The sequence below is a fragment of the Doryrhamphus excisus genome, chromosome 22 (genome assembly GCF_030265055.1).
Source record: "Doryrhamphus excisus isolate RoL2022-K1 chromosome 22, RoL_Dexc_1.0, whole genome shotgun sequence".
In the NCBI taxonomy this organism is placed as follows: domain Eukaryota; kingdom Metazoa; phylum Chordata; class Actinopteri; order Syngnathiformes; family Syngnathidae; genus Doryrhamphus; species Doryrhamphus excisus.
The window spans coordinates 8,000,790-8,026,366 of record NC_080487.1 but is presented as its reverse complement, the minus strand read 5'-3'; the positions used below and the strand labels follow the sequence as shown (position 1 = coordinate 8,026,366).

The 25,577-nt window shown below is 45.2% G+C and overlaps 1 protein-coding gene across 18 annotated transcripts in view; it reads left to right on the top strand.

Annotated features, from left to right (window-relative positions):
• Positions 1-4,399: 4,399 nt before the first annotated feature.
• LOC131109252 (calcium/calmodulin-dependent protein kinase type II subunit gamma) overlaps positions 4,400-25,577 on the top strand; it is a 41,888-nt gene continuing 20,710 nt past the window's right edge. For 8 of the 18 annotated variants that reach the window (XM_058061010.1, XM_058061008.1, XM_058061011.1 and 5 more), the window contains exons 1-11: positions 4,401-4,702; positions 6,942-7,036; positions 15,569-15,628; positions 18,321-18,375; positions 18,471-18,536; positions 19,529-19,601; positions 20,696-20,798; positions 23,742-23,825; positions 24,212-24,306; positions 24,970-25,092; positions 25,202-25,285. In XM_058061010.1, coding sequence (XP_057916993.1) covers positions 4,638-4,702; positions 6,942-7,036; positions 15,569-15,628; positions 18,321-18,375; positions 18,471-18,536; positions 19,529-19,601; positions 20,696-20,798; positions 23,742-23,825; positions 24,212-24,306; positions 24,970-25,092; positions 25,202-25,285 — 903 coding nt within the window. In that variant the 5' untranslated portion in view covers positions 4,401-4,637. Of the gene's footprint in view, positions 4,703-6,941; positions 7,037-15,568; positions 15,629-18,320; positions 18,376-18,470; positions 18,537-19,528; positions 19,602-20,695; positions 20,799-23,741; positions 23,826-24,211; positions 24,307-24,969; positions 25,093-25,201; positions 25,286-25,577 lie in introns of all 18 variants that reach the window. The other 10 variants (XM_058061002.1, XM_058061003.1, XM_058061005.1 and 7 more) reach the window with 2 other exon arrangements.

Sequence of the window (25,577 nt, the reverse complement as noted above, 5' to 3'; positions counted from 1 at the left end):
AGCAGAGAGAGAGTTATTAGTATTAATCCTGCATCTGTCAGGTTTTTTTTGTTGTTGTTGTGCAGGTTCAAGCTCTCTGGGTTGGGATGACATTGGCGAGGATTTGACTGCACGGCACAGTGAGCATGCACGCTTTTGGACGCTGTCAAGAAAAACATGATGACAGACGGCCTTTCTGCTGCAAAAGCACACTAGTAGCCCCTCATTGCCACAGGGACAGGTTCAATGTAAATGTATAATTTCAACCTAAACATACATGTGCTCCAATAGGGCCCCATTGTAAAAGCCTGTAGTAGTGCTACCTCAGCAGAAAGCCACTGGAGGTCAGCAAAAGCACACCTTTCACATAGTTGGTCAACCAGTCCCTTCCAAATTATATTTATTAATATATTTGAACACATTTTTGCAGTTGTAGCTCTTTGATTTACTATGGTATTAAACCTGTAGCTGCAATTGGCATGGGTCATTCTTACACATTGAGGTTCAATCCCCAATTTGGATGATCGTACGCATGTTTGGAAGGGTGTGTTGTGGAGGAATAACATCTGGGTGAACCTGAATGCCGCGGATGATCGAAAGTACTGATGTTGGCCTCAAATGTTGGCTTTTTGGGCTGGTTAGCACACAGGCCTCGCAGCTAGGAGACCCAAGTTCAATTCCACCCTCGGCCATCTCTGTGTCCTCCGTCATTCCAAAAACTTGCTAGGTTAATTGGCGACTCCAAATTGTCCATAGGTATGAATGTGAGTGTGAATGGTTGTTTGTCTATATGTGCCCTGTGATTGGCTGGCCACCAGTCCAGGGTGTGCCCCGCCTCTCGCCCGAAGACGGCTAGGATAGGCTCCAGCACCCCCGCACGACCCTTGTGTGATCCTTAAAGGCATGCTTGGGGGAGTTTGGTGTGGAAGAAGCCCAGGCATGTACGTACGTATGACAGTATGAGTTACTTTTGACCTCTTCTGTTTGTTGACCTCCTGTCGGTGGAATGTGTCACTTTCAATTGTCGTCACGCATGCTTATTCACATCCCTTGGTCTGATTATGTCTTCAAAGTACAACAAGAGGCGTGATGTGTCATGACTCAGCTGCCTGTGGCTGAGTCCAGCGTCCCCCCCCCCCCCCCCCCCCCCCCCCCACTCTGGTTGTGATGATGTAACAGATGGCATCGCCGTCCCTCTTAGTCACCATGTCAGATAAATACTCTCTTGCTGTGTTCATGCATCATGATGCTACTCCACTAAGATCAGCCGTGTCGTTTCAACGCCTCTACTTTGGCTAATAATAGCTGCTGCTCCGCCCGCACACACACGAGGACTTCAGTGATTCATCAAATCTTGCAAAACAAAAGAAATGTATAAGTGTTACTCCAAGTGAGCTTTAGCGCTGCTTGTACGTTCACACACTTAAAATGACTAAAATGATACTCTGCTTATTTACTTTAGGAAGCTTTGCTTTCCAATGACAATGTACAGTGTAACACTGATTTATGTGTATTCGTAACACTGACAAGGTAAAGTGCCGTATTTACGTACTTTGGACACCCCACTCACAAAAGTGAGAGGGACAAATATCTCAATGTGAACTAAACGTAATCCTTTCTTCCTCACACATCTCCGAAGTGTCATGGACATCTGTTGGCTCGCATTATTCTAATTTTGCAACATCAGTAGAGAGACCTCCACCAAGGCACAACAAACCTGTTACTGTACTTCTTTGATGGGGAAGGAGCCCAAGCTTGTGTGAAAGGTTGAGCCACCACCCCCAACTTTGTGTGGTGGTCATGAATGAAAGGGTCAAAAGAACTAGTTCATATTTGTGAACGGAATGAACGAGGTCACCGCCCTTAAAATACCCGTTCGGTCCGTGCAGTTGCTATCTGCGTGCTTGCCTGTCTTATCCCATAGTCGTGCCCCACTCTGTGGGTGGGTGGGGTTAGCTGACTGAAAGACCGAGACCGAGAGATTGACACTGTCATCTGTCGGTGACCTCGTTCATTCCGTTCACAAAAACGAACTAGTTCTTTTGATCTGTTTGTTCATGACCGACACACCACTAGCCTGGACCGTGTTCTACTGTGGAGTTGCAGCGAACTGCTGTGGGCTTATTAATAATCGTGTTGGAGTCATCTCAAGTGAACGAGAGGGTTGCTTCCCTATGCCTTTGGGCAATAAGGTTCTGACTGTTGGCTGTGAGTACCCAGCCTTCTTGGAGTCTACCAACCAGTGAGTCCGTAGTTGTACTTGGTGGCTTCAACACCCATGTGGGCAATGACAGTGTGACCTGGAAGGGGGGGGGGGGGGATTGGGAGGAATGGCCTCCCTGATCTGAACCCCGGCAGTGTTATTGAACTTGATAGCAAACACCAGGTCCGAACATAAGGATGTCCACGAGTACACTTGATTACAAGAAGGGGCTGAGCTGTCAAATGACCAGTTGGATGATGGCGGGGGAGGATACCAGACAGGCGTGGGAGACCCAAACGTGTAGGGAAGTTGTGACCTTACCTTGGGCTATCATACTACGATTGGGTGGGACCTTAAACACAACACGAGTGCACCCGATGATAACGATGATGCTCATTTTGGCTCCTTCACTGACAAGCAAGTCTTTCTTTTCCCACTTCCTCCTCCCTCTGCGGGCCTTCCCGTCCGTGGCCTCACTCCCTTTTCCCCTCCTTCCTCCGTGGCTCTCCAAGCCGCAGTGTGTGGTCGGTCGGCGTGAGATAACAAAAGCTGAGGAGTTGGCCGTTATGTAACTGGTGTGGAGGCTGAGGAGGTGGAGAAAGAAGAGGAGAAGAGGCGGCAGGGTTAGCACGTAGGAAAAGGAGGGCAGGAGCGGGCCAGCAGCCTACGTTGTTGTAGAGCTGGTTTTGTCTTCACACACACACACACACACACACACACACAAGCTAGCCTTCTTTTTTTCCTCCATCACACATTGGCCAAGCTGCACATGCAGATATGGCGATATAGCTTCATCATATTGGAACTTTTCAGTGTTGTATGCGGCTTTTGTGTTCCCACGCTGACGGAAGAAACGGGTGCTACATTTGGGCTTTTTCTTTGCTGAGCAGGCAGAAAGAGGACCTCTGATGCTGCATTCAAGACTGCTGCAAAACATTGGAAATATGATAGTATGGATAGTATAACTAACTAGAAGTAATATATATTGACAAAAAACTTGTCTTTATTGTGAGTGCTGAGCAGGCAAACGTTTGAGACGACTGAAAAGAGTCAGAAATCCTCCACCAGGAGCTTGAAAGGACCTTTGAAAGAAAAAAAACAAAGCTAATCACAGCAATAAGCATATAATAAAAGCTGTATTTTATTATTTTTGTATTATATTTGTATTATTTTGTATATTTTGTATTATATTATTTACCCAGGCTTGTTTTGACGTCCCCACTACTACTAAAGTGTCCATTTTTCTGGAATGCAGCATCCAGCCCCACCCTAAACCTGGCCTGTGATGGCCTCCCACTCACGCCACATTAAACATTTAGCAAGGCACTCCAGTGCACGTGAAGCCGTCTTTTAGCGCATACCAGCTATTGCCGTGGAAAAAGAAGAAAACACAACATATAGGCGCATGCTCCTTGCGGGACACCTGACACAGCAGTCCCATTATTGCCTTTGCTAGATAACTTGCTAGTGCCTCCCCCCCCCCCAACCATACACACATACCCCTTCACTAACACGCATGCAAGAGGCGAAATCAGTGGCTCGGAAAGGCCAACTGTGTTCAGAACAAGACCTGCATTAATCAATATTGATCCCGTGTGTGTGTGTGTGTGTGTGTTTGTCTCTCTATCTCTATGTGCATTTTACTTATGCAACAAGCTACCACTCGCCTCGCTACTGCAGTCGAGTGTGACACAGCAACAAGCTGTAGTGCAACTTCAAATGTCACAGAAACACTAGGAGATACATCACAGCATACCATAGTCATCTCCAAACACAATGACAATGAGCCCCCTAGTGGCTGTAAGCAGTCATCTGCAAAGCTGGGATGCGTCATTGACGCTTGTATGTTAGCGTTAAACCGTGTAAATACCATGCAACACAATAAATGGCAAAAAAATGTAATCATAATGATGAAAAATGTTGGTACTAATAAATAAGTTTGTTTAATTACTTATTAGCACATATTTGTAATATATGTATATAACGTTTGAGGTATTTACAAAATGATTTATTTCCAGTATTCAGTGGTAAAGGTTGAAATGTTATGTTGTTATGCACAGTTTATTTTCACGCTAATTTATTAACAATTTTCAGCCTATATCGTTTGATTTATTAAATGATGGCTTATAATACAGTACAATACACTGTACTGAACAAGCAAATACTTTTTTCGGTGACTTCGTCTACTAGGGCCAAATCTCGCGATAACTCCTCCCCTTTACTACACTCACACGCGCCACCACCACCACCACCGTCACTCCTCCTCCTGCCGGCATCCTCCCTCTCTGTGCGCTCGGCTCTCCTCCTCGTCTTCTGACTCGCCTGCCTGTCACTTCGCTGCTGCTGTGTCGGAGGCTCGGCTTCCCTCCTCTCGGACCCCCCGAACGAGAGCCAGCCACCAACACCACCACCGCTGTTCGTCGTCGTATCATCCCGAGGCTCGGGCGTTCCAACCATGGCGACCACCGCTACGTCTACCCGGTTCACTGACGAGTACCAGCTGTACGAGGAGCTCGGGAAGTAAGCGGCGCGAGCACGCGCGCACACACACACACACACACACACCAGTACAAGCACCGTGCTTGCAACAACCTCGGCTCACTTTATCATTGCCTGGCCCTGGCTAGCAGGCGAATGCTAACTGGAGATAACTCCCGGAGGGACTGTCGCAGCTTAATGTGTCAGCTAGCGCTAATGGCAGCGAGCGACTAGCCGCTCACGCAATAGCAGACGAGAACGCGCTCTTGTCGGCCACCCGCTCCCGAGCGACCACGCTCTTGGTAGCCAAGTTAGCGCACTCGGTTGTTCGTTGTTGTTGTTTTTTTGCCGTGCACCTACTGTCACGGTGGTGCACGGCAACAGCCGTTCGCCTCCGCGGCGTTCGAGTGCCCTAGTAGAGCCTGTCAACCGGGCCCTCCGGAGACACAGTGACATTTCTCTGGCCCTCAGCTTCTTGACAGCCCCGCACTGGCTCCCTCGTCCTAAGGCCGACCTGCTGCTTTTTTCCGCCTCCTCCCCTCCCCTCCCCTCTCGTCCCCTCCTCCTCCTTTGAGCAGCTGCAGTTGATTTGTGCTCGCGTGTTGAGTAACATTACATAGCCCTGGATCACCTAATGAGGAAGTCATGCAGTCCGGCCTGCTTTTATTCATGTTTGCACCGCGCACCACCTGCTGCCACCCTCATTCCGGCTCTTTTTCCTGATTGCATCAGAGCTAATAATCCAGCATTTTAGCGTCACTACGAAGCGCTGACATGAATTCTCTCTATTGTGATGACGACATCAGAACCGCTGGCTGGTGTTTCATCCTCATCATCATCCTCATCATCATCATGTGATAAAGGCGTTTTTAGCTGTCCTAGTCCGCCCCAAAAACGCAGCATCAGCCATGCAAGACTGCGCTCCATGTGGAATAAAAGACAGTAATCAATGACACACACTCTGCCCACTTGCTCCTCGTTCTGCACCCCCTCCTCTTCTTTTTTTAATTCATTTTTAAAAATTTGTCTCTAATGCATCTTTCCGCTATTGGTCATTAACGTCAAGTCGTCTTAACGTGGGCCTCTGTCACCCGTCAGCTCTCATTTGCTGCTAAATAATTGAAAGCTATAGCAGAGTTGCTGCTGCTGGTGGGAAGCTGAGTGCTGCAGACACTCTCCTGTCAGCGACAGGCCACTGGCCTCGATGTTGCTGGAGACTCGGAATTGGAACCAGCAGAACCACTCTTACACCAAGACCTCCAACCATCCAGCGTTGCATTCAGGGTGATGTGTGTCCATGAAAGGCAACAAGGCTGCCCGAGATTGTGGCTTTGGGACACAAATGTAATTTCCTTGGGAGCATTGCCGTGCATGTCGGACAACTAATAGTCCATGGGCACCGGTGAGCGCATTTAGGACATGGTTCCGCCAGGTGGTCCAGTCCACTTCAGCACGGAATGCTTTGGGATGATATCATTGTCTTTTGCTATAAGTATGCTTTGCTACACATTCATTTTTTTCTATAGTCACAAGTTGTGAAGGATACCAGCAATACCCCATCCATCCATGTTTGTGGAAAGGGTACCTAAAGGCGGAGCTATAGCCCGCTGATTGGTGGGCGGTGAAGTCACTTCTCGAATATTGATGAAGATGCTAAAATACCATCCACTTTTTGGCATTGTCACTGTAAAAGGGGGCGGAGCTATATTCACCGCTTCCCGTCAATTGGTGGACAGAGAATAGTTTCTTTCAGATTGTTGTGACGGATGCTAAACTACCCAATTTGTATACACCTTTGGGAGTCCTATTGTTTCAGTACTATCGTGGTAGGGTACCTAAAGGGGCGGAGCTATACTCACTGCTTCCCATTGATTGGTGGACGGAGAATGATCCCGGAAGGTTTTGCGAAGAATGCTAAATAGCAAATCCGTGTCACTTCTTTGAATTCTTTAAGTCCTCCATCGCAGTGGTAGGGTACCAAAGGGGTGGATTTAGCTAGGTCATTGTGTTTGAGTGCTATCACTGCAGTAGGGTACTGAAAGGGGTGGCGCTAGACACATTGCAGGCTGTTGATTGGTGGACACAGCATGATGATTATAGAAAAACAACCCACAAGACTGAATGGACTTCTTTTTGTAATAGACATGGTGCATCAAACTAGTTATATTATGGTTTGACGTGTTTACTTGAAAGACTAGTCCACCAGCTACACGTCTGTCATTTGTTTACACATGTGAACAGCCTGGAAGTGATTGCTGACTGTGTCACCTTCTCTTTTCAGGGGAGCTTTTTCAGTGGTGCGCAGATGTGTAAAGAAGTCGTCCGGCCAGGAATACGCAGCAAAAATCATCAACACCAAGAAGCTGTCTGCACGAGGTATGCTAATGACACGTAACCGCTCTGCTTTTGTTTTGAAAGAATGAAAATAGCTTCAAGGTTGGTGCACCCACTTGAAATGTAGTACAAGGCCTGGAAGATGCCTGTTTCACCGAATGTAACTTTGTGTGTGTTTAAAGCACGTTGGCTTTATTTCATCCCAACATCTTGAATCCCTCTGAAAAACTGATATGATGTTTGTAGAAGCATACAGCAGTGTTGGCTGTGCAGGTGTACTTAATGCAATGGGGAGATATGTGTAAAACAAATGAATAATGCAGCATTTTCTGTGCATTTTCTTTCACTGCTGCACACGTAATTCCACTATCAGAGGTGGCAGCATTGGATTCAATCATTAAGCCTTGCGGGGCTTGTTATCAACAGCCTTTTGATGCTTTTAATAATACCTCTCTTTAGTGGCGGTGTTAAATAACTCCTCGCCCATGTCAGCGCGCATCCTCTCTGTGCCGCCAATTGATCAGGATTTCTAGGAGAGCGGGGGGGTGGCGCTGGGGCCAGAGTGAAATAAAACCGCCGCAGTCGGCAGGATGTGAATCAATGTAATTGTTGCCGTGGCGTCTCCGTGTAGCACTGCAGCTCTCGGCTGAATTTTATATACCGTTGCATCTCCGGCTTCTCAGCTCCTCCACGCCCACGTGCGCATTGCCTGCTGCCATGTTGTAACCATGACGCGGCTGCCTCTGCTGGCTTAGCAAACCTAATTGCCTTCTTTTTTTTTTCTTTCTTTTTTTTTTTTTTTTACCTCCCGGCCTCCAATTTGGCCTCCCTGCTAACGTTAGCATACACACGGCTGCCTTTGTTCTGGTCAAAGTCTGTCTTTCACTCCTCTTCCTCGCAGCCTCTCTTGTCTTGGTGTAAAAGGGGGATTGAGGCTAATCCACTTATGCTAAATGTATCTCATCAACCACTAAGACCCCACAGATTCCATAGGTGCCTCCCCGTTTGCCCTGTTGTTGTCTGATCACTAATATACCATGCATCTGCGAGTGTTGTTGTTCTATCGCCGACGTCCAGCATGGCCTGCAAAGCAACTGTTCCACCAAGTGTGGGCCACACCATAATATGCACCATAATTTCTGGTGTATAGCTGCTGTTTTTTTTTTCTCAACCTTTGAACGCTGCGGCTTATGAAGACGTGCGGCTAATATGTGGTCATGTTGGAATTGCCTACACCATGCTTTTTTTACGCCCCACTTTTTGTAGGAGTCGTTTTTTCTAAATTTTTTGCTAAACTGTAGCCACAGTGTAGCACCCTATGCTTTGTTGACTCACCATCCATGCATTTTTAGAGTGTGACTGCTAAATAACCCACCACGGGGCCAAAGACAGTTATGAGTGCCAGCCATTCGATGAAGTTAAAAAAGTTCCATCCATTCTTCATTTAGAATTTAGCATTTAGCATGGTCTTCTTGAATATGAATATGAATTATTCTTCATAATGTGTTTTTGTTGATATTTTTGGGTCAGCCAGATCATAAAAAGTTAACCAAAGTTAAGTTCTTGGATGAAATGTCTGAATTTTTTTTAAATAGGCGGTTGATGGCTTGATTTAGATTGTATCACTAAAACAAACTCTCTTCAACTCAATAGTAGTTTATTGACACTCCCCAGTTTGTGAGGGAGAACTACGTAGCGGTGTAAACGCAGCGGTTGCTGCGCAGCCATATATTCTGCCAACAAGAAATGAACAGCAAAAAAGACAAATATAAATAAATAAATGTTATAAAATATAGATAAATGTCCAACGTGAAACTAACGAGTAAGGTGAATTGTTAACACTTAACGTGGGGGCTGGTCAGCTGGCTAAAACTAGCGTACACAGTTTTTGACAGTTGTCCTATAAGATCCAACAGTCCAAAATGGCGGCTGAGTGGTTAGCGTGCAGGCCACACAGCTAGGAGACCCGAGTTCAATTCCATCCTCGGCCATCACTGTGTGGAGTTTGCATGTAATCCTCGTGCATGTGTGGGTTTCTCAGCTGGGATAGGCTCCAGCACGCCTGCGACCCTCGTGAGCATAAGCGATAGAAAATGAATGAATGACATGACAATCTCTCCCTGAATGTTCTGAACTCCTGTTTTCATGTCCATGTCAGCAGAATAATGAGACTGCTTCAACGGCCACCCTGCTTGTTGTAGCCACGTAGTGCACTTCATTTTTTTTTACCCATAATTGCTTCCAGTCAACATCATTTCCACACATTTGACAGAATTCTTAATGATTGATCAATCTGTTATGATGCCCATCCCTTGTATGCACCAGTGAGCTATTAGCTGCTTGCTACTAATGGAATTACCAATTTTTACAAATTGCATCACATTCATGTCTATTTACACTTGTGTCGCCACCGTTAAAGTTTGATTGCACCCTTATTATTCATCATAAAATCTAGAAGTGATTTAACATGTTTATATTCCACCGGTTAGCTGCTTCTTACACTTGTTTGGTGATTGAATAGTCAAGAAGTTTGATCCTGGAGAGGATTAATATAATAACAATTTTTAAATGAGCTGCGGCAGAGGAGGAGGCTGAACTTAGTAGCATCCGTATTTTGTTGAACATACCACCTTTCACCTCAACTGGGTTTCAGATGCTGTTTTCAACCATCAGTAATAGCGGAGTTTGATCGGGAGATTATTCTCTTGCGCTGCATTTACATAGTAGCTATTTACTTCTGCAATTGGGCTATCTCCTGTTTAAGCATTAGCTGGCTAACGTTAAGGCTGTTGACAGTGTAGGCTTGGGAACTTGTGTAGAATTGTATGCACTTCTGGGTGGTATTTGTTACGTTTAAAGTAAAGTTAAGTGTGTGTGTGTGTGGGGGGGGGGGGGGGGGTTGGGGTTCATGATCACACTGATGTTTTTGTAGTTTTTGGTTCAGCCATCAATGAGGTAATGGCTGTTTCCTTTCAGGTTCATTGGTAGATTTATGGAAAAAAATATTGGTCAATTTATTCCCAGTTAATTAATATTATTATTATTTGTATTGTATTTATTTTTTCATTGAATAATAAATTTTAAAAAATTAAGAAATGTAAAATGTAAAAATCGTTTTAATTTGTTTTATTATTTTACTCAAATACAAAAATTCGAATGCAATATTCCAACCGCAAAGTGGCGAGGAACGACTTTTTCTCTCTCCTACAGTATCCATTACACTGACATGCACCTGTCAAGGCCCATTATGCAAATTAGACAACAATGTTGCGTTGGTCGCATCACAAATAGATTGCAGTCCTGTGGGGAACACTGGGTTGAACTATATACTCTGTTTTTTTATTCATCTGCATTTTTCATACTTGAATTTGACGATGCAGGTGCACCTAATATCGTGACCAGGTAGAGTGGCTTACAAAGGGGCAGATCATTGTCTCGCTCCAGTGGGGACAGCAAGGTCACGTGGGAAACAAGGAGACAGAATAGAGCGGAAGACGGGCGGAGCGAAAGTGCACAGAGTGAGAGTAGAGTAGTGCAGTAGAGCAAAGTGTTGGTGTGCAGTGACATGCACCTACATGCACAACAAACACAACATGTACGCTCACTGAATGACTGACTGACACCCTCCCAGCCAGGCCCTGCATGAACAGGCAGCTTGCCCACGAGGATTTGACTGGGTTTTTTTTTTTAGCTTGATCGGGCAAGTGTGACCTCATGCGTGGCCTAGTGGGTAAGTCTCTCAAAGCTCTGGTAAACACTGCAGTAATCTGAGGAGAGGGGAAGGGGGGGCAGCAAAGCGAAGGAAAGGGAAGTGCGGTTAGAGGGTTTTTTTTTTTCTATTTTGTTGTAGGATCTTCCTGCCTGCAGTTATTTAGGCGGTAGCTTTAGAGTGTGTACAGAGGACCACCACAGGGGATCATATTTACACACACTCGGAATCCACATTAGGCACAGGGATCCAATACAAGCGCTATACAAGTTGTCAAAGAATAATTATGTAATGTTACAAAAAAGATGCAGTTCTCCAGGAATACATTTGTATTTCTGATTCTGATTCTATGAGGGGAAAAAAATATTGAATTATTTATTTATATTATATTTATATTATGAGTAGAAAGTGTTTTTACAAGGAAATAGAATAGATTTCATCTGTAAAAAACAATATTATAAGCGGGAAACTTAACAAGGAAGAACATTAAAGCAAGCACATAGGGAAAAAAAAGAATTTTCAGAATTCACAATTGTCATATTACAAGAAAAAGTCACAATTGTACTCAATTTAACGGAAAACTGCGCTGGTTTTGGAATTTTTTCCACCTATAATCCTTACGTGTGTGTTCTAAAGATATAAAAACAGATAAAGACACAGCTCATTACTGTTCCTTACAGCACATAATGGGACACAGCTATGCCACTTACAAAGACCGCTATTAAAACTCCTCCAACACGGTTTTATGGTGTTATATACATGTTGTAATCATATACTAACGGGCATATTCATATTAACATGTAATACTTGCAGTATTTTGGTCCTTTTAAGCATTACCAAAACTTCCTTCCTTGGTGCATTGATTTCACATAGCAACATAGAAATGAACGCCTACACCTAGCATTAACTATTCCAAACTCAAAAACAAAAACATCAGCTCCAATATGTAGGGTTATGTAACGCACTGGGGGCTGAGGACTGACTGCGGCCAAATGAGTACGACAACTGCTTTAACAATCAGATGTGGACTTGACTACTGGAGCCATAAACAAAACAGAATCGCAGTCCAAATACATGAAAAGATAGAGCTTAAATAAAGAGTGTTAATTACATATACAGTAGGTAGACCATTCAGCGCAGCGACATGTCCTCACAAACCACTAATCAGCCACCTCCTCAACTAAACATGTCGAGGAAACATTGGTGAAGCTCACGAACAGCAATGGTCAGTTGGGTTGGCTAATGCAACTGGGCGCGCTACTAAGACTCTATGAGTTGTGCTTTAGTGCTTATTAATCTAACTCAGCGTTTTAGGATGGCCGACGACTTCACTCAAGTTGTGTGTGAAATAGGGACGATAGCCGTGGCTACAAAGGCACTCGGATAGCTAGATCAGACCACTCATTAATAGCGACATGTCCTCACGAACACCAACCAGGCCCCTCCCGAATTAATTATGTCAAGGCGGCAACCAGAAACAGAGGGAAGTTGGTGGAAAAAAAACTTTGAAGCAAGGCTAGCCGGGTAGCCTAGTTTAGTGGAGCATGCTAGTGTGTTACTCAGACTGTGTGAGTTGTACTTTACTGCCAAGCGTTGTAGGTTGGCCGCAGACTACACGCAAATTGCGTGTGAAGCAACAGTCAAAACACTTGTTTTAGATTGACAGACGACTTCACTCAAGTTATGTGTGAAGCCACGACTACAAGCGCAGACACTTGGATAGCTAGCTTAATATGTTCTTGCACGGCACCATACGCAATGCTGCACAATTGGACAGTACTATAACAGTTTGAAAACAAAAAATGTGACTCACTACTGAGTGGATGGTTACGACCATCAGCACAACCGGCAATGACCCTGGAATTTAGAGGTAGTTGCTCCCTGCCATGCCACAAGTGTGGTGCAGTGTTACAGAGTATTGGGGGGATCGGGGGATTCCCCTGTTCTGTTGGGGGACTTCAACGCTCATGTCGGCAGCAACAGTGAGATTGACCATAACAAAACACCATGCCCTCGGCACCAGGCCACCCTAGGCCGCAGTTCACTGACAGACTTTGGAGCCATGTTGTTGGACATGCGGCCACATGGTTTGGACACTTGGGTGAAGAGAGGGTCGCAGTTGAGTCGGCTCTGGTGGTGGTGGTGGTGGAAGACGGCAGTCTGACCTGGCAGGCCCAAACGCACTGTAAGGGTCTGCTGCGAACATCTATCAGGAGTTTCAAATCCCATCTCCGAGAGAGTTTCGATCGTTACTGGTGTATTGACACAGCGGCTAGCTACTAGCCTGTGGCTCTGACTTGCTTCACCACACACTCACCCGCAGTGCATTAGTGCCACACTCAAAGGCAAACGACACCTTGGTCCAACATTATGGTTCATATAATGTATGAATCATGTAGTGGTTCTTAACAATTTACTGGTTATTAGTAAACTACGGCGCATCCACAAATGACTGTTGCCTCTCCCTTATTGTCAGTGCGCTGCCTTTCCCTGGCCCGCACCCTTTGGATGCAGTGATGCAGTGCTGCCCAAAAGTGGATCATTGGGCCCCCCTCCTCAGTTGTCAGTGATGTAAGATGGCTGCGGGGCCCGCCCCCTGGCAAAGCAGATGGCCAATTAGAGATCAGCAGGAAGTACCGGTATAATTACCCTCTATCCCTCGCTTTCCTGTTTTCTTCCAGCACACTCGCACACCAAACTAATGGAAAGATTGAATGAATTAGTGAGTGGTGCAGTGACACTGCACCATGCGGAGCAGACAGGCCGCACAAACACACACACACACACACACAGGAGCTTGTGATCCTCTTCTCGTAAATGGACGCTGCATGTAATCCTCCCTCCTTCTTGCTGTCTGTCTCGGCATGCTGCATCATTGCCGTAATTAGAATGTGGTTCAGGTCTCCTTCCTTGCTCTCTGGCTTCCTCCCAGATGAAGGTGGTGGGGGGGGGGACACACCTTGCAGGGAGGGTTGGAGGAAAAGCGAAAAACAGAGCTTCCAATATCCAACTGTGGCTTAAAAGCTTTCCGACATAGCAACAAGTTGGGCAAAAACGAAACATAGAAGCCACATGACAGGTGGCGTCGGTGGCGGTGTGGGTTTTCATAACATGCTCTTGTCCTGTCAAATATTGTGGCGCATTCCTCGTCGTCTCAGGTGATCAACACCAAAATATGGATGCTGTTTGGTCGGGGGGGGGCACAACACATGTTCTCCACTGTTCAATGCTTTCACCATTTGTGTGTAATAGCTCTCACTGAAGTCCCAAAGCTTTAATGGCTTTATAGCCTTTTCCAGGCTGATAGAGCTCAATTACTTTCTTTCTCATTGTTTGTGAATTTCTTTAGATCGCAACATGATGTCTAGCTTTTGAGGATCTTTGGTTCTACTTTGTTGGGCAGGTCCTATTCAAGTGTGTGTGTGTGTTGGGGGGGGGTTCAGAACAGCAGTAACCAAGCCTGGGTGGGGCTAGATACATTGAAATCAGGTTTAATAAACCATCTTCATGTTTTTAATTGATAGGGGGCAGTCATTTTTAAAACAGAACCATGTATGCTGGTATTTTTTTCTCCCTTAATATAAAAAACTTTCAATTTAAAAACTGCATTTTGTGTTTAGTGTTATTTCCTGAAACATTTAAGTGCAAAAATAATAAAAAAAAATCACGAAGAGGGAAAAGACTTTTTCACACCACTGCATGCTGATAATTTTTCCTGTACAGCGTCGAGGCATACAGAATCGGTGACAAAGGGCAGCCTTGGTGGAGGCCAGTGTTCACCAGAATGCCTTCTTGACCAGTTGGACAAACTCCCATGAGCTGGCCCAGTGTTCCGCAACCAGGACGAAAACCACATTGTACCTCCCGTAGCCTGCGATCTTCAGCGTTTACTATGGCAGTTCGCAGTTGAGTGTGAAGCTTCTGGGATGACACTCAGCACTTCCAAATCTGCGGCCATGGTTCTTAGTTGGAAGAGGGTGGATTGCACCCTGCAGATTGGGAGTGAGGTCTTACCCTAGGTAGAAGAGTTAAATTATGGGTCAGGGTCTTGTTCACGATTGAGGAAAGGATGGAGGTCGACAGGCGAATCTGCAGCGTTTGTAAGTAATGCAGTCGCTGTATTGAACCATGGTGGTGAAGAGAGAGCTGAGACGAAAGGCAAAGCTCTCAATTTACTGGTCAGTCTGTGTTCCCACCCTCACCTATAAACATGAGCTTTGGGTCATGACCGAAAGAACAAGATGGCTGATACAAGTGGCTGAAATGAGATTCCTTCATAGGGTGGCTGGACTATTAGAGATAGATAGGCGGAGGAACTCTGCCATCCTGGAGGGGCTCAGATTTTGGGAGAATTTGGGAGACTTTGGGAGACGAGGTGGATGTTGGTCAGACAGCAGGTGTGTGTCTGTGGATCAAAAGCGCATACACAGCATTCCACGCCTGCGCTTCACACTGTTGCACCAGATGCAATGAACACATTCATTGCCACTTAGCCTAGTTCAGTTACCTTTGAACGATGCAAGCGGTAAACCGTTACTTCAACCCTTCTACCCTTGCATGCGTGGGTTTTCTCCGGGTACTCCGGTTTCCTCCCACATTCCAAAAACATGCTAGGTTTTTTGTCTATATGTGCCCTGTGATTGGCTGGCCACCAGTCCAGGGTGTATCCCGCCTCTCGCCCGAAGAGAGCTGGGATAGGCTCCAGCACCCCCGCAACCCTTGTGAGGATAAGCGGTAGAAAATGAATGAATGAATCTTATTTATATATGTGTGCTACCAACATGAACTGACTTGGTGTAGCTAATACAATTCTGACACAATGCCGTCACGGACCCAGTCTAATAACGCATCTCCTCTCTCCTCAGACCATCAGAAGCTGGAGCGTGAAGCTCGAATCTGCCGGCTGCTCAAACACCCCAACATCGGTAAGTCTAACCTGTTGGAGATTGAGTGTGCACCAATGATTACAAAGTAGAATAGGTGCCTGGGCTCTAATGGAGATGTTCAAAGGTCAAGGGAAGGAGGAAATGACAAAATCAATGACACCTTCTCACTGCATTTCCCCCTGCCCCATTATCCTTTTTTTTTTTTTTTTCCCAATGCTCGGGACTAGTCATTTGCCCCCCCTCCCCCGTCCTCCTTTCCTGTTTACACCCTCGCTGTATGGATGCTCTAGTTTGGTTTGGACATATTTTGGCATGGTCTGTGTTGAAACTTTGGACAAAAGAGGGCATCAAAAAAAAGGAGAGACAGATGGCGAGACAAGCGTGAAGAAGAAGACAGATGGAGTAAGGAGCGAGAAGATGGAAAGAGGAGGAATGAGCAGTCACTCTCGTTTCTTGCTGCAGGGCCTTCACCATATTATACAACTGATATTCATTTTACGTAACCATAAGCCAGGATGTGCTGACACTAGACCTAAACTGCGTCTCAGGCTGGCTTATATCACTTTAATGCCACACACTTATATCCTTCGCTAAAAAGGCTTCCAACATTGTGTTCGACATTTTTTGTGTAGAGAAAAGCTGTATCGCAATATGTAAGCAGCAGTGTGCGAGGCGTTATCGGAAGTGCACATTAGGTGGTTTAGGCAAACCTTGCAAATCAACCTACCACGGGGTTCCCAGCGTCAGCGAGTAATGTGTGGCTGCTTGCTATTTGTTGATGGCCAAGCAGAATCTGTAGTAATTCTACATTTGATCAACTTTACTTAAAGATTTGTCAAACCAACCCACGTAGATGTTTGGACTTATCCGCACTCCTAATCCCTGAGCGGGTCTATTGATGCTCATCTGGCTCAGCGCCAACTTTCAACTACTGGTGATCACTGGTTCAGTTTCTGAACACACCTCATACACAGAAGAGATCCGTGTTGACAATTTAACACCATAGTGCTATATTTAGCGATTGAGGGTGTGCATGTAAGTGTTTTTTGGTTGATGCATTAAATACAAGCAATCAGCAAAAGTGAAGAATCCACTAAACAGCCGAGCGGGAGTGAGCTCTATCTCTGTAACGCCGTATAATGCATGTTTGAAAAACAAAAAGCTCCCACAGTTGAGTTTGCTAAACACGCATGGGTGTCCAAAGTGTGGGGCAGGGGCCATGTTGGGAAGAGTAGCTCATTGCAGAAATAAACCAAAACCCAGCAAAAGTGTAGAAATAGAGCACAAAGGCATTATGTAACTATTCATTCATTCATTTTCTACCGCTTATCCTCACGAGGGGCGCAGGGGGTGCTGGAGCCTATCCTAGGTGTCTTCGGGCGAGAGGCGGGGTACACCCTGGACTGGTGGCCAGCCAATCACAGGGCACATATAGACAAACAACCATTCCCACCCACATTCATACCTATGGACAATTTGGAGTGGCCAATTAACCTAGCATGTTTTTGGAATGTGGGAGGAAACTGGAGTACCCAGAGAGAAAACCGTTGTGATGAAAAGAGAGCTGAGAACGGAAGGCAAAGTTCTCAATTTACCGGCCGATCTATGTTCCCACCCTCACCTATGGTCATGAGCTTTGGATCGTGACCGAAAGAACCAGATCGTGGATACAAGCGGCTGAAATGAGTTTCCTCTGTAGGGTAGCTGGACTCACTCTAAGAGATAGGTTGAGGAGCTCAGTCATCCGGGAGGGGCTCAGAGTAGAGCCACTTCTCCTCCACATGGAGAGGAGTCACTTGACGTGGCTCGGGCATGCCTCCCGGACACCTCCCTGGTGTGGTCTTCTGGGCATGCCCAGCCGGAAAAGCCCTCCAGACACGCTAGAGGGATTATGTCTCACAGCTGGCCTGGGAATGCCTTGGTGTCCTCCCGGTTGAGCTGGAGGAGGTGGCCGGGGACCAAGAAGTCTGGGCTTCCCTACTGAGACTGCTGCCCCCGCGACCCGGACCCGACAAATGATACAAATTCTAAACAATTAATAAAAACACAACTTTAAGGGTGTATGTATGTATTTTTATATTCATATTATTTACATGTACTGGCTTGGCTTAACTTTTTATTACTATTTCTTACTGATTGATTTATTTTCTTTATTTTGACTTGTTTATTTATTTTTTCATCTTATTTTGTGTAGAAAAATAAAAATTTGGATATTTGAGAACAGTGGAATGTTTTATTAGAGCTTTTCTTGTGGAAAACCGGAACCAAAGTGGAGGAATAGCAGAAGCAAAGCACTTTTTAAAATTTATTTTTCAGTTTTTAATAAATGCGTGTTTTTTTTTTTTAAACCTGATGCGGCCCAGCCTCACACAGACCCTAGCTCCAGTGGCCCCCAGGTAAATTGAGTTTGAGACCCCTGGTTTAGCGCAAGAATACAACATTCAATACATAGTTACGTTTATAGGTCAGAAAAGTGGAAAAAGCACAATAAATAAAGTGTACATGTTCTCAATACGAATGAGTGAGCGGGGGCTTGAAAGAAATGTCTGCCTCCTAGTGGGGTGGAGGTATAACAGAATAATTGAGAAGCAATGCCTTAGACTAATTGAGTCGAGACTGAATGAACGGTGCTCACACACATCATTAAATTGATGATTATGGTTATTCCTTACCCTTGTGCATTGAAGCTACTGCCTTGGTCTGACTGCTCCCCTTCCTGTTGTCTTTTTAGTGCGACTGCATGACAGCATTTCAGAGGAAGGTTTTCATTACCTCGTCTTTGACCTGTGAGTATATTGTGAACACACACGGCTTGACATTTTGTCTGTGTGCGCCTGCAGCTTGTATGTGTATGCTAAGCACACACTCTCCTCTCCCCCAGGGTGACAGGAGGGGAGCTTTTTGAAGACATCGTGGCCAGAGAGTACTACAGTGAGGCCGACGCCAGGTGAGTGCTTCATCAGTGGTGTCATTTATATTTCATGCACCGCTCTCGTTTACGGCCTTGTAGCTTCAACGTTGGCATTCACCGTGACAAATGAGCCGTTCTGAGGCGTCGACCCCCCCCCTTACCACACACAGTGGACCACCTTGCTTTATTCCATTTATTTTTCTTTCTCCAACATTTCCTGGCATATTCCTCGACACCGTGACATTTCGGTTGCTCACATCTTCTCGCCTCGTGTTGGCAGTGTCTGGGTGGCGTGCAGCTTAGAGAGTTTGTCCCACAACTTGTTTAGTGCTCTTTGTCTCTTCCTGCACATCAGGGGTGCTTTAGAGACACCGAAACCCTCCCTCTCTCTTTCTCGTTGTGTGCCTTGCTCACATTCACATTGGAATTAGGCCTCAGCCACTTTCTCAGGCGACCTTGCCAATGTTAACCTTTGCAGAGACATGACATGAACACCAGCCTGGAGCGAAGGGACCGGCGTGGGCTTGATGCAGCACTGCGTAGGACAGTAATAAGGTGGTCGGTCGCTGGTGGTGCGTAGAACTTGCTAGCACAAATTGAAAACTGGCTTGTTGCAGCGGTGGCCAGGATTGAGGAATAATTGCAGCGCGTATGGACACCCCCGTTATAAAGATGTATTATTGATTGTTTAAACTGCAGCGCCTGTGTTGTTTCTTGGAATGTCTGTTTGCTAAAGGCTTATCATACAACTTAGCGGCCCAGGATGTGCAGAGTGCACTTTTTCCCTCTTGTGTTTGTCGAGGATTTCATGCACATTACTGCAACCATTAGCAGCCGTGAAGTATAGCAGCCTATTATGTTTCCTGTGCCGTAGTAGCCGCTGCTCCCGTTCATTCATTTTCTTCAATTCCTCTTTCATATCTAACAAATGCAGTGTAATGTATGAGTATTGTAAGCAGGCTCTGGAACAAATGATTGCATTTGACACATCTATCTTTGCTTCTTTTTTTGTCCCCATCCCCCTACAGTCATTGCATTAGTCAGATCTTGGAGAGTGTCAATCATATCCACCAGCATGATATTGTGCACAGAGACCTCAAGGTGAGTGACTGCCCGTTTCCGTGACAACCACACTCTCTCAAACACACACCCACACCTCTGCTCGTGGCCATGGCAACACACAGATGGCTCCCGGTTGCTCCACCACTTGCTTTCTATGGCTCTCCTTTTTTCCCCCTATCTCCTGCTTCTTCTTTCTTTCTGCATCCTGTTTGTTCTCAGATGTGTGTGTGTGTGTGCCATAGAGATGATGAGTCATTGTCATGCGACGAATGTGTCACCTATGGCAAGGAAAGGACCAAGACTCAACATGCACACATACAGTACATCACACACTAGTGGGGAGGGTGCTCTTTGAGAGACGATATAGATGAACCTCAGGAGTTGCCAGGACAACCCATGTGACATCACATCACCCATGGAGCACTGAGGGGGAGGGGCTTGTCTCATCAAAATGCTGATTGGCTCAAATGGCTCCTGTCTTGCTTTTCCTGCATAGCCTACTTTTTTTAAGGTGATGGTGACGGTGTAATCTTGAAGGGCTTAATGATGATTATGATGATAATGATAATAATGATGATGTCTCTGGGAAAAAAAAGGCATGCTGTGCGTGCACCACCCACACTCCAGCTATTATCTGCAAGCGCCGCCCGTCTGATTTGTCTGCCTTTTATCCTGAGTGGGCTTTTACTGCAGCTTCTTTATGTCCTCCTGCCCAAACAACGGCCATTTAGAACGCCACCACACTCGCCGCCGCTTGCTAAGTATACTTTCCATTTAGTATGCCGTCTGCAGCGCTGCCTAAATAACTCCCTGGTGGTTACTATGGCTACAGGCTCACGTCCATATAAGGTGCTGTGGAGATTCTATTGCCAACCCTTTTATACTAGTTCCTCGTCATGCCCACCCCTCTCCACTCCCACCACCGCTGCGTTCGCACACCTTTACCCCCCCCCCCAAACGCACGCACACACAGCCACATTGAATACATCACATTATCAACATTGTTGAAGAACAGCTTCAGTGAAAAGACAGTGATTCTGTCTCTCACAGTTTTGAGCTCCTGTCCTACATTCTGATTCACCGTGTGTGTCAATGTGTGTGTGTGTGTGTCAATGTGTGTGTGTTTTCTGCAGCCTGAGAACCTGTTGTTGGCCAGTAAGATGAAGGGAGCTGCAGTGAAGCTGGCAGACTTTGGCCTCGCTATTGAAGTGCAAGGAGACCAGCAGGCTTGGTTTGGTAAGAAAGAGCAAACACAGAAGTCAGGGGTTTATTTTCCTCTCTTCTTGCTTTTGTTTGCCCATCCACGCATTGGTTATTCTGTCTGCCTGATTACATGCACATTACAAGTACCAATACGAACCAATAATACTAGAAACAAGCTTCTTTACTAAACGACTATTATAATCACATGCATGCAAATTTAATTTAACAGATGTCAGGTTTCGTTTTCCTCCTAACGTCTATATTTATATATAGTCAATGTACTATATGCAGCATTTACACATTGGCTTTTCAGGACCCAAATTTACAGGGAAAAAAGGTTGGAACCTTGTGTAAATGCAATTTGCAGGGTTCCTAAACAGTGTAAAATTAGATTTGATCCATACAGACAGACTTAACCATGCATGTCTATACTAAGTTACAGGGTTAAAGTTAGTACATGTTAAACAATTATTGTCATATTTCAGCAGTGTTGGGCACGTTACTTTAAAAAAGTAATTAGTTATAGTTACTAGTTACTTCTCCAAAAAAGTTTACTGAGTTACTCCACTACAAAAGTAACTAGTTACCAGTAAAAGTAACTATTGCATTAGTCGCCCCTTAGCCAATCCTCATTACTTATGTGGTTATCTCACAACCCTCCCTTGACACTCTGCAATACTCTCATTGCGCTGCAGATTAGTTATAGACATAGACTTTCTTTATTGTCATTGCACAATAACACAGCAGTGAAATTGCCAACGAAATGTTGTTGCCTGGCTCCCGTGTAATAATAAATAATAAATAATAATGTGGAGAATAAATAGATTACATCAAATATGAACAATGTACAGCGTAAACAGTAATTTGTACAAATAATTTAAATAATTTTGAATAAATAACAATAATTTAAAGTTTTGGTTGTGCGTGGGGGCTGGTAGAGGGGCTTATTTGGCATTGAGCAGTCTGATGGCCAGGGGGAAGTAGCTGTCTCTAAACCTGGTTGTTCTACAGCGGATGCTGCAGAGCCTTCTCCCTGACGCCAGGCGAGAAAACGAAAAAAAAGTCCATGCTGGGGGTGTGTGGGGTCAGAGTGCTCTTGATACGCATCGGGTGTTTGCTATGTCCTTAATGGGGGGGGGGGGGTCCCAATGATCTTCTCCGCTGTCCTCACCACTCTCTGCAGTAACATCCAGTCCGAGGCCTTGCAGCTTATGAAGTCGGTGATATATTTTTTACCGAGGCTTTATAGCCCCTGCCTGATGGATGATCACATCGTGAGCATCAAACTCACCACCACACCCTGCCAAGTGCTCGCCCCCAAATGCTCACCCCCCAAAGTCCCACACATGGCAGACATGCTTGTTCTGGATGCTGCAGCAGGGGTGGAGCTGATCGCCGTTTTACAGCAAGTATCGGTCGTTATCGATACCGTGCTTTTTCAATGATATCTGTTGATACCAATCAATGGCCAATGGATCGGAGCACCCATACTTAGTAGTAGCTTAGCCTTGCCATATTCTGTAGTCTTCTTTTATCGTCTTCTTAAACAGAAGAATGGATCATATCCTGCATTCAGTAGCTATCAGCAAGAGGAAGTGATGTAAGCCAAGATAGAAAAGGACAGTGTTTGTCAGATGAGTCGAGTCAGAGTTGGCATGATACTGTCAGGCCCCATCTTCTTGCCTCAGTCCACTATGCTTGTTGAGGAAGCTCTCCATCGAGTCTTTGATCCAACGTCTCCTTTTGTTGCACATGACAGGGTCATATTGCTGTTCCAGTATGCCTTCTGGGTGACATTCTTCCAGCAGGCCATCTGTAGCCACAATATGGATTCTGGTGCATCCCTTGTCCTTGATTTCAAGGAGTGCACCATCCAGTTCTGAGTAGGCCATATACCATTGATTGTCATCACCATGAAACGTCAGCAAACGTCCTCTTCAGTGGTCAGGGAAGTGAACTTGACTAAACGCACGCAGGGCTGTTATTACCTCCCCACATGCCCTCCTTACACCATTGCCCCACTCATCCTGTCCATCTTGTCGCCAATCACTGGATACTGGCTAAGCATCAATCAGGACACAAGTGACAGTGCATGTCTGGAAGCGGTCATTTTCAGTCTGAACACTGTTCATGTGATGCATCCTCTTCAGGTCTTGGTGGAGATAGAACTGGACTCATCATGCATTGTTGAAGCAGGATGTGGTTGTTGGCAGGGGGCAAGGGTTGGGGGGTGGGCGATCAGGGTCACAGTTCACTCTGAGACACTGAGAGATCTTCTTTTCATGTCTGTGTTGTATATCTTGCCATAATCATAAATATAACTATAATTATTGCAAGTCTTGATTGGATTGTAATGATTCATTTTAATAATGAGTCGATTCAATTCATGATTCGTGGTTGCCGATACGATTCAAGGGCAATATTGGTACATTTAGAACGTTATGAGCCAAATTGATTTAGTAACTTTTTCAGCTGCTGCACGGTAGTGAAGTGGTTAGCTCGCAGGCCTCACTAAAATAACTAAAATAATGTTGGCTACAGCTAACTCCCGAATCTTGTATGTAGGAATTTACTGAAAATGTGTACAATAAATAATGAATGTTATTAAATGTAACATCTATAGCAGCCCTGGTGGTCCTGTTGCATGGTGCACATTTGCAGCACAGGCTCTAAGAAGCCATAAAACCCACGGGCGTGTACGCGCCTCACACACTTTCCAGTTCATGCTTAGTTCAGTGTCTTGGCCAAGAGCCGAGCTTGCAAGCATTTGGCTGACTTTTAAGCACAGGCCAGATGATTAATAGGCATTTGCTTGTGACTCCACGCTGCCATCATCTGGCCTTGCGTTACATTCCACACTCCAGGAGGTTGTGGCAGTGTGAGCACCCCCCCCCCCCCCCCCATAACTACAGTAAAATAGCCTTGATGAGTCATAAAAGACCTTAATTGTGTCCTTTGGCTTTTTCTTTCTGGCAGGCTTTGCGGGCACGCCTGGCTATCTCTCCCCGGAAGTTCTTCGGAAGGACCCCTACGGCAAGCCCGTGGACATATGGGCTTGTGGTGAGTCCTCCATGAGCAATGGCTTTTAACTTTGCTGTGGTGAAAGAGTTGGTATAGACTTCTCTTTGGATGCTGGGCGCCACACTAATGTCGTGGTGCGTCTCTTATTATTATTTATTTATTTTTGTTGTGTTTCAAGTCCATACCCTTCCAGCATTATTGTCAATTTAGCCATTTCTTATAAATCTCCACTCTCAATTTCAGTCTCTTAACATTCAAAATTTAGGAGCGGATTGCCCTTTTTTAATTGCTGTATCGACTTTTGTGAAAATCCCAGCTATATTATTTATAAGAGCCCTATTTCAGTGTCAGACGCCTTATTGGTCAAGTTCTCTCCTTAGTGTATTTTCTAATGAAGGTCTCTCTACTTTTTTCCCCTTTATCAGGTGTTATTCTCTATATATTGTTAGTTGGTTATCCTCCATTCTGGGATGAAGATCAGCACAAACTCTATCAGCAGATCAAAGCTGGGGCCTACGACGTAAGTATGTGTGTGTTAGGGAAGGGTGCAGTGTGGGGCTTTGCAAAGCAGTTTTTGAATTTTTAATTGTGTCCAATGGAGAGTTGGGCCACAGTTATTGATCCAATCAGCCTCCCTGGCGCATTGCAGAAGCATGCGTGTTTGAAGAAGATGCACTTGTCGTCGATTTGCACATCCTAATTAGCCATTCGATGAGTAATTAGTAAGGGTGCAACCATACGGAAAATTTCAGTGTTGGATTTTTGTTTGTTTGTTTTTTCATTTTGAGGTTTGACGCTTAAAGGGTTAACCAATAAGAGGATTTTTAATCCATCCATCCATTCATTCATTTTCTTAGCCGCACTAGGGTCACAGGTATGCTGGCACCTATCCCAGCTGTCTTACACCCTGGACTGGTGGCCAGCCAATCACAGGGCACATATAGACAAACAACCATTTCTACTCACATTCATACCTATGGACAATTTGGAGTCACCAATTAATCTAATTAAACTCTTTGCCACGGACCAGCAACAGTGAATCACAGGGAGACTTTGACTTTAGCTGACTGAAGTCATGTGACTTGGATAACAATACAGATACATGATATGAGCTGTATATTTTTTATTAGTGTTGTCTCCTTTCTTATCTTCCTTCATGAACTTGCATCTTCTCCTGCTTTAGTTTCCTTCCCCCGAGTGGGACACGGTGACCCCCGAGGCGAAGAACCTGATCAACCAGATGTTGACCATCAACCCGGCCAAGAGAATCACTGCTGAGCAGGCCCTCAAGCACCCGTGGGTCTGCGTGAGTACTTCAGATGGAAACTCCATGTGATATTAGGACGCCTTCGCTGTGTGTTTTTTTTTTTTTTGCCTTTGGGTGCGTAACGTGAAATTGTTGTTTCATTCTGCAGCACCGCTCCACAGTGGCGTCCATGATGCACAGACAGGAAACTGTCGAGTGTCTCCGCAAGTTCAACGCTCGCCGAAAACTCAAGGTGCTCATTTACTTCACCTTACTTTTTTTATTATGCATTTTTAAAAGTGTATGATATATTTTTAGCACCAAATTGGGGGAATCTGGGATGAATCTGGCCTAGCATTCATTTCTGCCCATGCATGGATCTGCTTTTTACCTCCTAATCTTCCTAAACGATTCAAGTACACTAATACGTGTCCCAGCCAGGTAGATCAAAACCCTTCTTGTTCCATTTACAAATAGAATACAGCGGGGTAAGCAAGAGATGATTTATTTATTTATTTATTTCAAATCCTGGCATTAATTCCATC